This window comes from Aotus nancymaae, unplaced genomic scaffold (assembly GCF_030222135.1).
Source record: "Aotus nancymaae isolate 86718 unplaced genomic scaffold, 86718_ANA_hifiasm-v0.15.2.pri h1tg000028l, whole genome shotgun sequence".
Taxonomy (NCBI): Eukaryota; Metazoa; Chordata; class Mammalia; order Primates; family Aotidae; genus Aotus; species Aotus nancymaae.
Window position 1 is genome coordinate 30,712,963 of NW_026988441.1, and position 12,527 is coordinate 30,725,489.

General features: G+C 55.5%; 1 protein-coding gene across 1 annotated transcript in view; it reads right to left on the reverse strand.

The window, feature by feature from the left end:
• PKN1 (protein kinase N1) overlaps positions 1–12,438 on the reverse strand; it is a 39,976-nt gene extending 27,538 nt beyond the window's left edge. The window contains exons 1-3 of the mRNA XM_012457797.3: positions 12,202–12,438; positions 3,796–4,096; positions 754–905 (exon numbers count right to left, since the gene is read on the reverse strand). Coding sequence (XP_012313220.1) covers positions 754–905; positions 3,796–4,096; positions 12,202–12,222 — 474 coding nt within the window. The 5' untranslated portion in view covers positions 12,223–12,438. The remainder of the gene's footprint in view (positions 1–753; positions 906–3,795; positions 4,097–12,201) is intronic.
• Positions 12,439–12,527: the final 89 nt, after the last annotated feature.

Below are 12,527 nucleotides of genomic sequence, written 5' to 3' on the forward strand. Positions count from 1 at the left end.
ATGTACATGTGCGTGCGTACTGCAAATGTGCATGCGCAGGTGTGTGTGCATAAGCAAAGGGCAGGTGTGGGTGCACAGGCAGGTGTGTGCACATTCAAGGGTGTGTGCGTACACATGCAGGTGTGTGTGCATGTGGTGGGTGTATGCATATGTGTACCCATTTATACGGGTGTGTGCACATGTGGGTGTGTATGCACGCAGGTAGGTGTGTGCATGTACAGATGTGGGGGTACATGCCAGTGAGTGTGTGCATGCACAGGTGTGGGTGCAGATTCCAGTGGGTGTATGCACACACGGACAAGTGTATACACATGCGGGTGAGTGTGCACGTGTGGTGGAGTGTGCATGCACAGGTGTGGTGTTTGCATTTGAGTGAGTGTATACACGTGAGTGGGTGTGCAGATGTGGGTGGAATGTGAGTGCACAGGTGTGGTGTGTGCATTTGAGTGGGTGTATACACATGCGGGTGGGTGTGCAAGTGTGGAGTGTGCGTGTACAGGTGTGGTGTGTGCATTTGAGTGGATGTGTACACATGCGGGTCGGTGTGCAGGTGTGGAGTGGCGTGCACAGGTGTGGTGTGTGCATTTGAGTGGGTGTGTACACATGTGGGTGGGTGTGCAGGTGTGGAGTGGCGTGCACAGGTGTGGTGTGTGCATTTGAGTGGGTGTGTACACTGGTGTGGTGTGTGCATTTGAGTGGGTGTGTACACAGGTGTGGTGTGTGCACATGGCATGTGTGCACGTGCTGCCTCACCTTAGTGCTGCCATTGCTGTAGGTCTGGATCATGTTCTCTGCCCCCTGCTTCACCTTCAGCTCAATGGCCAACTGCTTCTCCAGGCCTGCCACACGGCTCAGGTTGGTGGCCGAACAGGCAGGGCCACCCGCACCCGGGGACTGGGGGCCATCTGGAGGTGACAGGTGGGAAAGAGTCACTACATGTCATCACCTCAGTCTGCCTGGGAGGCTTTACCCTCAGCCCAGCCTGGGCATTGCCCCTGGGGAACAGGGGATGGGGAGCCGTGGGCCAGCAGACAGGCAGGCAGGGGGATACCAGGGCCCAGGGGTCTATCCCCTTGCCCTCCCAGGGAAACCCCTCAAGGCTGGGGCAGACCCAGGATGAATGAGTGTAGGCAGGCATCCAGGTGTAGAAGCGTGTCCGTGGTGCTGGTTCCACTGCATTTGGGAGGCCCATTAGTAACTACATACATGGCTTGTGTGAACCTATGGATGTAGGAGTGGTGCCATCTGGGAGCTGCAGGGTGTTGGCATGGCTGAGTGTGTGTCTCCCTAGGTATCAGTGTGACTCTGTGAGACACCATGTGTTAGAATGACTGTCTAAGATTGTGGGTGTTGGGAGATGCTCTGTGTACATTTCTGACTGTTGCTACAACTGTGAGTTCAGATCTCCAGTTTGGTATGACCGAGTCTCCGGATGCATGTGTCTGCATGAGTCTCTGGAGAGTGGTGTGATACTGAAGGGGACCCTGGGTGCAGAAATGACTGAAGCCGGGCGCAGTGGCTCATGCCTGTAATCCTAGCACTTTGGGAGGCCAAGGCAGGCGGACTGTCTGAGGTCAGGAGTTAAAGACCACTCTGGCCAACATGGTGAAACTCCATCTCTAGTACTAAAAATGCAAAAATTAGCCAAGGCCGGCCATGGTGGCACACACCGGTAATCCCAGCACTTTAGGAGGCCGAGGCAAGTGGATCACCTGATGGCAGGGGTTCAAGACCAGCCTGGCCAATATGGTAAAACCCTGCCTCTACTGAAAATACAAAAATTAGCTGGGCATGGTGGCGGAGGGCTCTAATCCCAGCTACTTGAGAGGCTGAGGCAAAAGAATCGCTTGAACCTGGGAGGTGAAGTTTAAAGTGAGCCGAGACTGTGCTACTGCACTCCAGGTTGGGTGACAGAGTGAGACTCCATCCCCACCCCCTCCCCACTAAAAAAAAAAAAAAAAAAAAAAAAGGCCAGGTGGCTCATGCCTGTAATCCCAGTGCTTTGGGAGGCCAAGGCAGGTGGATCACCTGATGGCAGGAGTTCGATACCAGCTTGACCAACATGAAAAAAACCCATCTCTACTAAAAATACAAAATTAGCCAGGGGTGGTGGCTCGCACATGCCGATAATCCCAGCTACTTAGGAGGCTGAGGCAGGAGAATCACTGGAACCTGGGAGGTGGAGGTTGTGGTGAGCCAAGATCGTGCCATTGCACTCCAGCCTGGGCAAAACTCCATCTCAAAAAAAAAAAAAAAGTGATTGTTTGAGGTCTGGGATGTTGTCTCAACTGCCCCTGAGTGCTGATGTGACAGCATCGGTCTCCAGTAGCTGACATGCTTATGTCTATGGAAGGACTGGGTATGGGCATAAGTGCTGTGGCATCTTCAAGCTTCACTTGACTGTGGATATAAGCCTCTGACTGTTGGGACTGTGTAAGTCTGCAAGGGTTCAGCAGCTGAGTGTGTGAATCTCTGAGGCTTGGTGTGACTGTCTGCAAGGGTGGGTACTGTGATGTTGGTGTGTCTATATTTCTCTGGGTGTTGGGTGACAGTATGTAAGTCTTTGGGTATTGTCATGACTCTGTGAGAGACTATAAAATTTTATTTTATTTTCTTCATTATTATTATTATTATTTGAGATGCAGTCTCGTTCTGTCACCCAGGCTGGAGTGCAATGGCATGATCTCAGCTCACTGCAAACTCTGTCTCTTGGGTTCAAGCGATTCTCCTGCTTCAGCCTCCCTAGTAGCTGGAATTACAGGCATGCACCATCACGCCTGGCTAATTTTTATATTTTTAGTAGAGACAGGGTTTTGCCATGTTGGCCAGGCTGGTCTTGAACTCCTGACCTCAAGTGATCTGCCCACCTTGGCCTCCCAAAGTTCTGAGATTATAGCTGTGAGCCACTGCGCCTGGCTGTTTTGTTTTGTTTCTTTGAGACAGGCTGAGGCAGGTGGATCACAAGGTCAGGAGATCAAAATCATCCTGGACAACATGGTGAAACCATCTCCACTAAAAATACAAAAAATTAGCTGGGCATGGTGGCGCAAGCCTGTAGTCCCAGCTACTCGGGAGGCTGAGGCAGGAGAATTGCTTGAACCCCGGAAGTGGAGGTTGCAGTGAGCTAAGATTGCACCACTGCACTCCAGTCTGTTGACAGACCGAGACTTCATCTCAAAAAAAAAATAGGAAAACAAAAAAAAAAAAAAAAAAAAGGGAAATTTAGCCAGGAGCAGTGGTGCATGCCTGTAGTCCCAGCTACTTGAGAGGCTGAGATGGGAGGATCCCTTGAGCCCAGGAGGTCAAGGCTGTAGCATATCATGACTGCATCTGTGAATAGCTGTACTCCAGCCTGGGCAACAGAGGGCACATCTTTTTTTTTTTTTTTGAGATGGAGTCTCATTCTGTCGCCCAGGCTGGGGTGCAATGGTGTGATCTCAGCTCACTGCAGCCTCCACCTCAGTTCAAGAGAGTCTTCTGCTTCAGTTTCCCAAGTAGCTGGAAATACAGGTGCCCACCACCATGCTCAGTTAATTTTTGTATTTTTATTTATTTGAAAAAAAAAAAAAAGAATGTTTAAAAAGATGTGTGCAGGCCAGGGGTGCACAGTCTTGAGTGTTACCCTGTGCTGGCGTGGCTGTGTGCACCTCTCTGGGTGTTGATGGCTGGGTGGGTCATGGCATGCATCTCTCTGGGGGTCTGTGGAGATGGCTTAAGCTGGCTCTGGAGACCATGGGTGAGCCAGTGGGCACTGGAACCCCTGGAGTCCCACATCCCTGGGGCACCCCTGCTCACCGTTGGTGGCTGCTGGGTCGGGCAGCACCACATGAGCGTGCAGCTCCTGCAGCTGCTGGTGCAGCAGGTCGAGGCGGCGGGAGGAGCCCCGAAGCAGCAGCTCCACAGGACCCAGGCTGCGGCCCAGGTCAGTGGTGGCCCGCCGCAGGTTCTCAGCACCCTCCTTCAGCTTCAGCTCCTTGCGGATTTCCCGCCGCAGCCGCTCCCGCTCCAGCTCCAGCTGCTGCTGCACCCCGGGGGCCGCCAGGTCCGCCCCGGCCAGGCCCAGCTGCTCCAGCAGGGACCAGCTGTGAGGCTCACTCTACGGGGGACAGAGCAGGGTCAGTGGGGCCGGGAGGACTCTCGGTGCAGACCACATGCAGCCAGGCTGGCCCAGCCTCTGCCCTGGATTGGGGATCCCAAGACAGGCCTGCTGTACCTCCTCTGACTCCCAAAACTAGAAGGTGAGACGAGGCCCTGACACTGCTTCCTGACCCCACCCCCAAACTGAGAGGTCTCAAGAGCCTGGCCTCTTCTCCTGATCATAGTTTTGCTGTACATTAAAAAAAAAAAAGAAAAAAGAAAAGAGCAGGGCCTCATCACCCCCACCACCACAGTGTCCCCCATATTAAGGGGGTCTCAAGAATAAGATCTGTCTCCCTTCTGCTGCCTCCCCCAAACTAGAGGGTCTCAAAAGATGTTCCTTCTTTTCTCTGCTGCTCCCCCAAACTACAAGGTCCCAAGGGCAGGCCCTATCTTCTCTCTGCTGTACCCCCAAAACTACAGGGTCCTGAGAACAGGTCCCATCTTCCCTCTACTGTACTCCGAAACTAGGGCATCCTGAGGGCAGGCCTCATCTTTCCTCAGCAACACCCATAAACTATTGCATCCCAAGGGCAGGCCGAGTCTTTCCTCAGCTACACCCACAAACTACAGCAACCCGAGGGCAGGCCTCATCTTTCCTCAGCTACACCCACAAACTATGGCATCCCAAGGGCAGGCCGAGTCTTTCCTCAGCTACACCCCCAAACTACAGCAACCCGAGGGCAGGCCGAGTCTTTCCTCAGCTACACCCCCAAACCACGGCATCCCGAGGGCAGGCTGAGTCTTTCCTCAGCTACACCCCCAAACCAAGGCATCCCGGGGGCAGGCCTCATCTTTCCTCAGCTACACCCCCAAACTACAGCAACCCGAGGGAAGGCCTCATCTTTCCTCAGCTACACCCCCAAACCACGGCATCCCGAGGGCAGGCCTCATCTTTCCTCAGCTACACCCCCAAACTACAGCAACCCGAGGGCAGGCCTCATCTTTCCTCGGCTACACCCCCAAACTACGGCATCCCAAAGGCAGGCCGAGTCTTCTATCTGCTGCACCCCCAAACTATGGGGTCTTGAAGATAGGCCTCATCTGCTCTTCTCCTATCTTCAACAACTGGGACCCCAAAGAGCAGAGCCCAGTCTCCTTCCTGTCTCTCCACCAACCTGGGAGCCCCGAAGGGCCCTGGATATTCTTATTCTCCAGAGATCTCTGAGGCCAGTGCCCCATCTCCTCTCCTTGTTCCCGAACTGAGAGGTACCCGGGGTAGAACTACCAGCCTATGCCACCTGGGGTCCCCTTCTGCCTGACCCCACAGGGACCCCGGCCCCCACCTCCAGCTCCGGCTCCAAGGGGGTATCGGCCTCCGCCATCCTGGGTCCAGGCTGAGGGCCCCGCCCTCTTCCTGAACCTCAGCCCCACCAGGGCCTCTCGGCCGCCACTTCCTCTTTCCTGTCAACTCCCAGCACCCCATGCGTGGGGCCAACTTCAGGGCATCTAAGGGACCTTCCCTTCAGCCACCTCTAGGGCCAAGCCTGCTCCTCTAGATGAAACCCAGGGACAGTCCTTGCTCCCTGTCCCTAGAGAATGTCCAAGGTGTAGGCAGTTTGTACATTCACACACTCATGGTGTATCCAGGAGGGGATGCAGGTGCCAGGGGCTGACGTGAGTTTGCACACACCTTCACATACATATGAGCATGTGTACAGAACACAGCTCACAAGTGTTTGCACATTTTTTCTTTTTTTTCTTTTTTGAGACGGAGCCTCCCTCTGTGTTGCCCAGGCTGGAGTGCAGTGGCACGATCTTGGCTCACGGCAACCTCCGCCTCCCAGGTTCAAGCAATTCTCCTGCCTCAGCCTCCCGAGTAGCTGGGATTACAGGTGCATACCACCACACCCGGCTAATTTTTATATTTTTACTAGAGATGGGGCTTCACCATGTTGGCCAGGCTGGTCTTGAACTCCTGACTTCAGGTGATCCACCCACCTCGGCCTCCCAAAGTGCTGGGATTACAGGTGTGAGCCACTGCGCCGGCCTGTGTTTGCACACTTTCATGTCTGCAGGTGTGTGCCTATAGCACAGGCTCACATAAGTGCACACTTCCATGCTGTGGGTTTGGATGAAACCAAGACCCACACACAGGTGCACATTTCCACACCTCCAGGTGTGTGCCTGGAACATGGGCTCACAGGGTACCCATTCCCATGGCTACCACATACGATGCATTTATTTGCAAACACATACAAGTGCTTATAGGCATCACTCTAGAACCCATACAAGACACACTCCCACCTGCCCGAGAGGGCACGGCCCACATGCTCATGCATGTGCACATGCTCACACACGTATGCACGCTGAGGCCCTCACAGCGCATCCATGCTCCCACAAGCCTCCAGCCCTGCGACTACCTGCACACGTCCCTACACCCAGACCCTCCCAACCACCCCTTGTCCCCGCCCGGCTTCCCCTTCAGGGTCAGAAGAGCCACTTCTTCAGAGGCGAGGCCCCCTTCCTGCAGACAGGCCGTCCCAACTTCCTGCTTCCTCTTAGTCCAGTTGCCAACTGTTGTTGACCGTAGCTGAGAGGCCCAGGGTCCTGGCCAGCCCGGTGGCACCTCCCTTGGGCGATTAGGGGACAGCACTGGGAGGCTGGGATAAGAATTCCCAAAACCGGCCAGGCATGGTGGTTCACGCCTGTAATCCCAGCACTTTGGGAGGCCGAGGCGGGTGGATCACCTGAGGTTGGGAGTTCAAGACCAGCCTGGCCAACATGGTGAAATACAGTCTCTACTAAAAATACAAAAAATTAGCCAGGCGTAGTGGTGCACTCCTGTAATCCCAGTTACTTGGGAGGCTGAGACAGGAAAACTGCTTGAACCCAAGAGGTAGAGGTTACAGTGAGCCAAGATTGCGCCATTGCACTCTAGCCTAGGCAAGAAGAGCGAAATCCTGTCAAAAAAAAAAAAAAAATTCCCAAAACCAGGCCGGTTATGTTGGCTCACATCTGTCATCCCAGCACTTTGGGAGGTTGAGGTAGGCAGATCATTTGAGATCAGGAGTTCGAGACCAGCCTGGCCAATATGGTGAAACCCCGTCTCTACTAAAAATACAAAAATTAGCCGGGCATAGTGAAACGTCCAGCTGCTCGGAAGGCTGAGGCAGGAGAATCGCTTGAACCCGGGAGGCAGAAGAATCGCTTGAACCCGGGAGGCAGAGGTTGCAGTGAGTCGAGATTGCACCACTGCACTCCAGCCTGGGCAACAGAGAGTGTCTCAAAAAAAAAAAAAAAAAAAGAATGCCCCAAATCAACAGCCTACAAAACCACTTGCTAAATACACAGTAACGTTCAAGAACAACTACAGACATGCGCCAACTTACAATGGGGTTACTTCCTGATAAGCTCATCATAAGTTGAAAATATCATAAGTCAAAAATGTATTTAATATACCTTATCTACCAAACATCACAGTTCACCCTTTGCTACCTTAAATGTGCTCAGAGCACTTATCCAAGTCTACATTTGGGCAAAAATACCTAATATAAAGCTACTTTACAATTAGGTTGAATATCTCATGTAACTTTTTTTTTCTTTTTTTGAAGCAGGGTCTCACTCTGTCTCCCAGGCTGCAGTGCAATGGTGTGATCCAGGCTCCCTGCAGTCTCTACCTCCCGGGCTCAAACGGTCCTCCCAGCTCAGCCTCCCGAGTAGCTGGGACTACAGGCACGCATCACCACACCTGGCTAATTTTTGTACTTTTCTCTCTCTTTTTTAAGATGGAGTCTCGCTATATAACCAGGTTGGAATGCAGTGGTGCGATCTCAGCTTGATGCAACCTCTGCCTCCCGGGTTCAAGCAATTCTCCTGCCTCAGCCTCCAGAGTAGCTGGGACTACAGGCACGCGCCACCATGCCTGGCTAATTTTTGTATTTTTAGGAGAGACGGGGTTTCACCATGTTGGCCAGACTGGTCTCAATCTCTTGACCTCATGATCCGCCCACCTCGGCCTCCCAAAGTGCCAAGATTACAGGCATGTGCACTGCATCCAGCCCCCAATTTCTGTATTTTTCATAGACCTGGGGTCTCACTATGTTGCCCAGGCTGATCTCAAACTCTTGGGCTCAAGCAATCCTCCTGCCTTGACCTCCAAAAGTGCTGGGATTACAGGTGTGAGTCCCCCCATCCCACCACCCCGCCTCAATTTGAAATGAGAGCACCCAGATTACAAATGCTGGCTAGGAAATGACCCCCTGGCATTATCTCCTTCAGCTGGGAGCATCCATTTCACAGCCGAGGAATGTTATCCTTGGCCCGTGAATGATCTCAAGAGCAGCTGCCCTAGGGAGGAACGACACAGACCAAGTATATCACTCCCACCGTCTTCCCAACCCTCCCTAATCATCCTGAGTAGCTGCCAACAATTTCCCCACTTCACAGGTGAGGAAACTGAGGCTCAAGGAAGTAACAGTAGTTTGTTTTTTTGTTTTGGGGTTTTTTTTTTTTGAAACGGAGTCTCGCTCTGTTGCCCAGCCTGGAGTGCACTGGCGCAATCTTGGCTCACTGCAACCTCCAACTCGCTGGTTCGTGCGATTCTCCTGCCTCAGCCTCCTGAGTAGCTGGGATTACAGGCACGTGCCAACCACACCCAGCTATTTTTTGTATTTTTAGTAGAGAGGAGGTTTCAACACATTGGCCAGGCTGGTCTTGAACTCCTGACCTCAAGCGATCGGCCAGCCTCGGCCTCTCAAAGTGCTGAGATTACAAGTGTGAACCACCGTGCCTGGCCAGTAACCCAGTAGTTTTCAATGGAGGGGAGATTTCCTCCCCAAACCCAGGGACATGTGGTGACACACAGAGTCATTTTTGGTTGTCAAACTGTGGGTAGGGAGGTGGCTTCTAACAGGGTGAGGCCAGGGATGCTGCTCAGGACCCTGCAGTACTCAGGACAGCCCCCACTGCAAAGAACAACCCAGTCCTCAGTGTCAGCAGTGCTGAGGCTGAGAAGCCTACGGTTAAAAGTTCATAGATTTGGCCAGGCATAGTGGTTCACATCTGTAATCCCAGCACTTCTGGAGACTGAGGCAGGAGCAGTGCTTGAGGTCAGGAATTAGAGATCAGTCTGGGCAACACAGCAAGACCTAAGAAATCTCTACAAAATATAAAAAAGTATTGGCCGGGTATAATGGCACGCCAATAGTTTTAGCACTTTACGAGGATGAGGGCGGAGGATTGCCTGAGATCAGACCAGCCTGGGCAAAATAGTGAGACGCCATCTCTACAAAAAATACAAAAATTTGCCAGGTGTGGTGATGTGTGCCTGTACTCCCAACTCCTTGGGAGCCCTGCGATGGGAGGCTCAGTTGATCCCAGGAGGCAGAGGTTGTTGCAGTGGGCCAAGATCACACCACCGCACTCCAGCCTGGGCAACAGAGCCTGTCTCAAAAAAGAAAAAAAGAAAGGCTGGGTGCAGTGGCTCACACCTGTAATCCCAGCACTTTGGGAGGCTAGGCAGGTAGGTCACTATGAGCTCAAAAGTTCAAGACCAGCCTGGGCAACATGGCAAAACCCTGTCTACTAAAAATACAAAAATTAGCTGAGCATGGTGGTGCCCAGATGGCACCTGTAGTCCCAGCTACTCAGGAGGCTGGGGTGGCAGGATGGCTTGAGTCTAGGAGGCAGAGATCATGCCGCTGCACTCCAGCCTGGGTGACAGAGTGAGACCCCAGTCTTAATTTAAAAAAAAAAGGAAAAAAAATTAGCCAGGTGTGGCAGTGCACGCCTGTAGTCCGGTAGATCAGGTGTTTGAGGCTGCAGTGAACTAGAATCTTGCCACTGCATTCCAGCCTGGGCAACAGAGCGAGACCCTGTCTCTACAAAAATAAAAACAAATTAGCCAGGTGTGTTGGTCTGTGCCTTTTGTCCCAGCTACTCGGGAGGCTGAGGCAGGAAGATCACTTGAGCACCGGAAATCGAGGCTGCAGTGAGCTAGGATAGCACCACTGTACTCCCAGCCTGGGTGACAGAGAAGACTCTCTCCCCCAAAATAAATAAATGTAAATAAGTAAATAAATCACTAAGCACATAGATTCACACCCTGAGCCGCTGACCAGGATGCTTACCAGTAACGCCTTCACCGCAGCCCCGCCTGCCAAGTGCTGGCCAGGTCTTGGTCTCTCTCTCTCCCATGAACACCCTCTTAGTCCCATTTTTCCTAGGTCAGAACCGAGGCTCAGAGAGGCGAAGGCACTCGGCCCAGGACACACAGCAAGAAAGTGTCAGCACTGGAATTTAAACCCAGGCTCACCGAATACCACCCTTGCTCAGTCAGGCCCCACCCCAATCCCAGCAGGCAGAGCAAGGACACAGCCAAGAGCGGGGCCAGCTCAACTGGGGAAGTCCAGGCAGAGAGGAGAGGTAGCCTCCCTCGGCCCCACCTCCAGCAGCTGAGGTCTGTAACACAGAGAGGAAGGGAGGCTGGGCTCCTGGGTTCTCCTCCCCTGAGTGTGACTCACTTCTACCCAGGGCATTGGGGTCACCTGAGGGCCAGCAAGGCAAACCCAGGACTCAGGGGCCTGGCCTGGCCTATGGAGAAGCCCTACTCCCCCATGGAGTGGAGACCTCAGACCCAGAGGACCTGCCTCCCAGAATCCCTGCCTTGCCAGTGCAGCCAGGGACCTAGACCCCCACATCCGGAGATTTCAATGCCTTGGGCGTTTCCGGAATCTGGACAGGACATCCGTTTGCAGGACACAGAACAGACAGGCACACGTTGGGACAGACAGAGGGACAGGGCGGCAGGCCCAATCAGCCGTGAGAGAGGAAAGACCAGAACGGGGGAAGAGACAGGGGAGGAGATGGGAAGGCGGGACCAGGGCGTGGGACAGCCTGTCTGGGTCATATGTGGGATGCGCCAAGCGCATGCAAGCGCCCGGGAATTCCTACACAGCCCGCTCTGGGCCAGGGGTAGAGGCAGGGACCCCGGCCCATCCCGGCCCTGAGGTCTGACCTTGTGTGATCGGCAACACCAGATACGCCCAGCTCCTCGGCAAGGCCGGCAGGCCATCAGCAGGACTGGGGAGGCGGGAGGGACCGGGGGTCACGGGGGAGACACAGAGGGGCCGGGGGCAGGTGCAGAAGGAGACGAGAACCCAGTTACACAACAACCACAGGACAGTGAACTGGCTGGTGAGGTGCTAATGGAGGCACCGAGGCACAGACATTGCTCAGATTTGGGTCACTTGAACCAAAGAAGGTTGGCGGTCACCCTGGCCCTGCTTGTCACAGACGGGGAAGGTGGTGAGTCCAGGGCAGTGATATCCACCAGGTGGCACAGGGGGAATCTAGCTGGGCAGGATGCTGGTGCCAATCACGTGTGTGTTGGGGGGCTGGGGGTGACCCAGCCCTGCCCAGCCACCATGCAAAGAAGTAGGATTCTATATATGGGAGCATCCCTGGCCTGTTGACTGGGACACTCCCCACCCAGGAGAAGGTTCCACCTGACAGCACAGAGGGTGGGAGTGGGGGGTCCCCAGTCCCCTGACCTAATGCAGTGACTCGGGTACTTCCGCCAACAGGTGCCAATCTGGGTGGCGTCTGGAAGATCGTAAAGCTGTCTCGAGGCGGGGGTGGCTGGAGCTTTGTTTTGCGGGGGAAGGGCACGGGCCCGGCCCGGCGGCCTCCTCCCCTCCCAGGGCACCGCGCCAGGCACCTGGCCCAGGTGGAGTGGCACCTGCCGGGCACCCAACCCTGGGGAGGGGGATGAGTTTGGGGGAACGAGAGGCACCGGGACTCCCAGCCAGCCACAGACACCCGAAGTCGCGCCTCCGCCGCGCCCCTTCTAGTTCTCCCGGAGAGGCCGAGTTTGGGGGTGCGGCAGGGGGTTGCCTCTGGGATCGCCCCCCCACCAGCCCTGTCCACATCGCCACCTGCCGAGAAGGGGGCCTCGCTGGCTCCACAGTCACGGCCCAGGGAGGGGGCGCCCGGCGCTCCGCAGGCCCCCGCCCTCGCCACCCGGGTCCGGTTCGGGGGCCTAGGGGGCTCCCCCGGCAGCGCGTGGACCGGGTCCCCGGCGCCGTCCGGTCGCCCCGCGACTCCAGACACAGGTGCGCCTACCTGCACGGCGTCGCTGGCCATGTCCTCGTGCCGCCCGCCAGGGGTCCCCACGCGGAGGGAGGGGCGGCAAGAGGAGCGCGCGTGCGCCCCGGGCGCGGCGGGGAGGGGGCGGGCGCGGCGCGACCCTCCCCGGCGCGCGGCCCGCTCCGGCCTGCTCGGCTCCGGCCCCGCCTGGCCAGGCCGTCGCGTCCCCGCGCCGCGCCCTCCGGCCCCAGCGGCCGCCGGGCCCGGTCACGTGACCCTGGAGGTCGGCGCCCGGGGAGGGGGCGGGGCCGAGTGGGGAGGGGCTCCCAGAGGCCCCCGGGGCTGCGGGGTCCCGCCCGCCC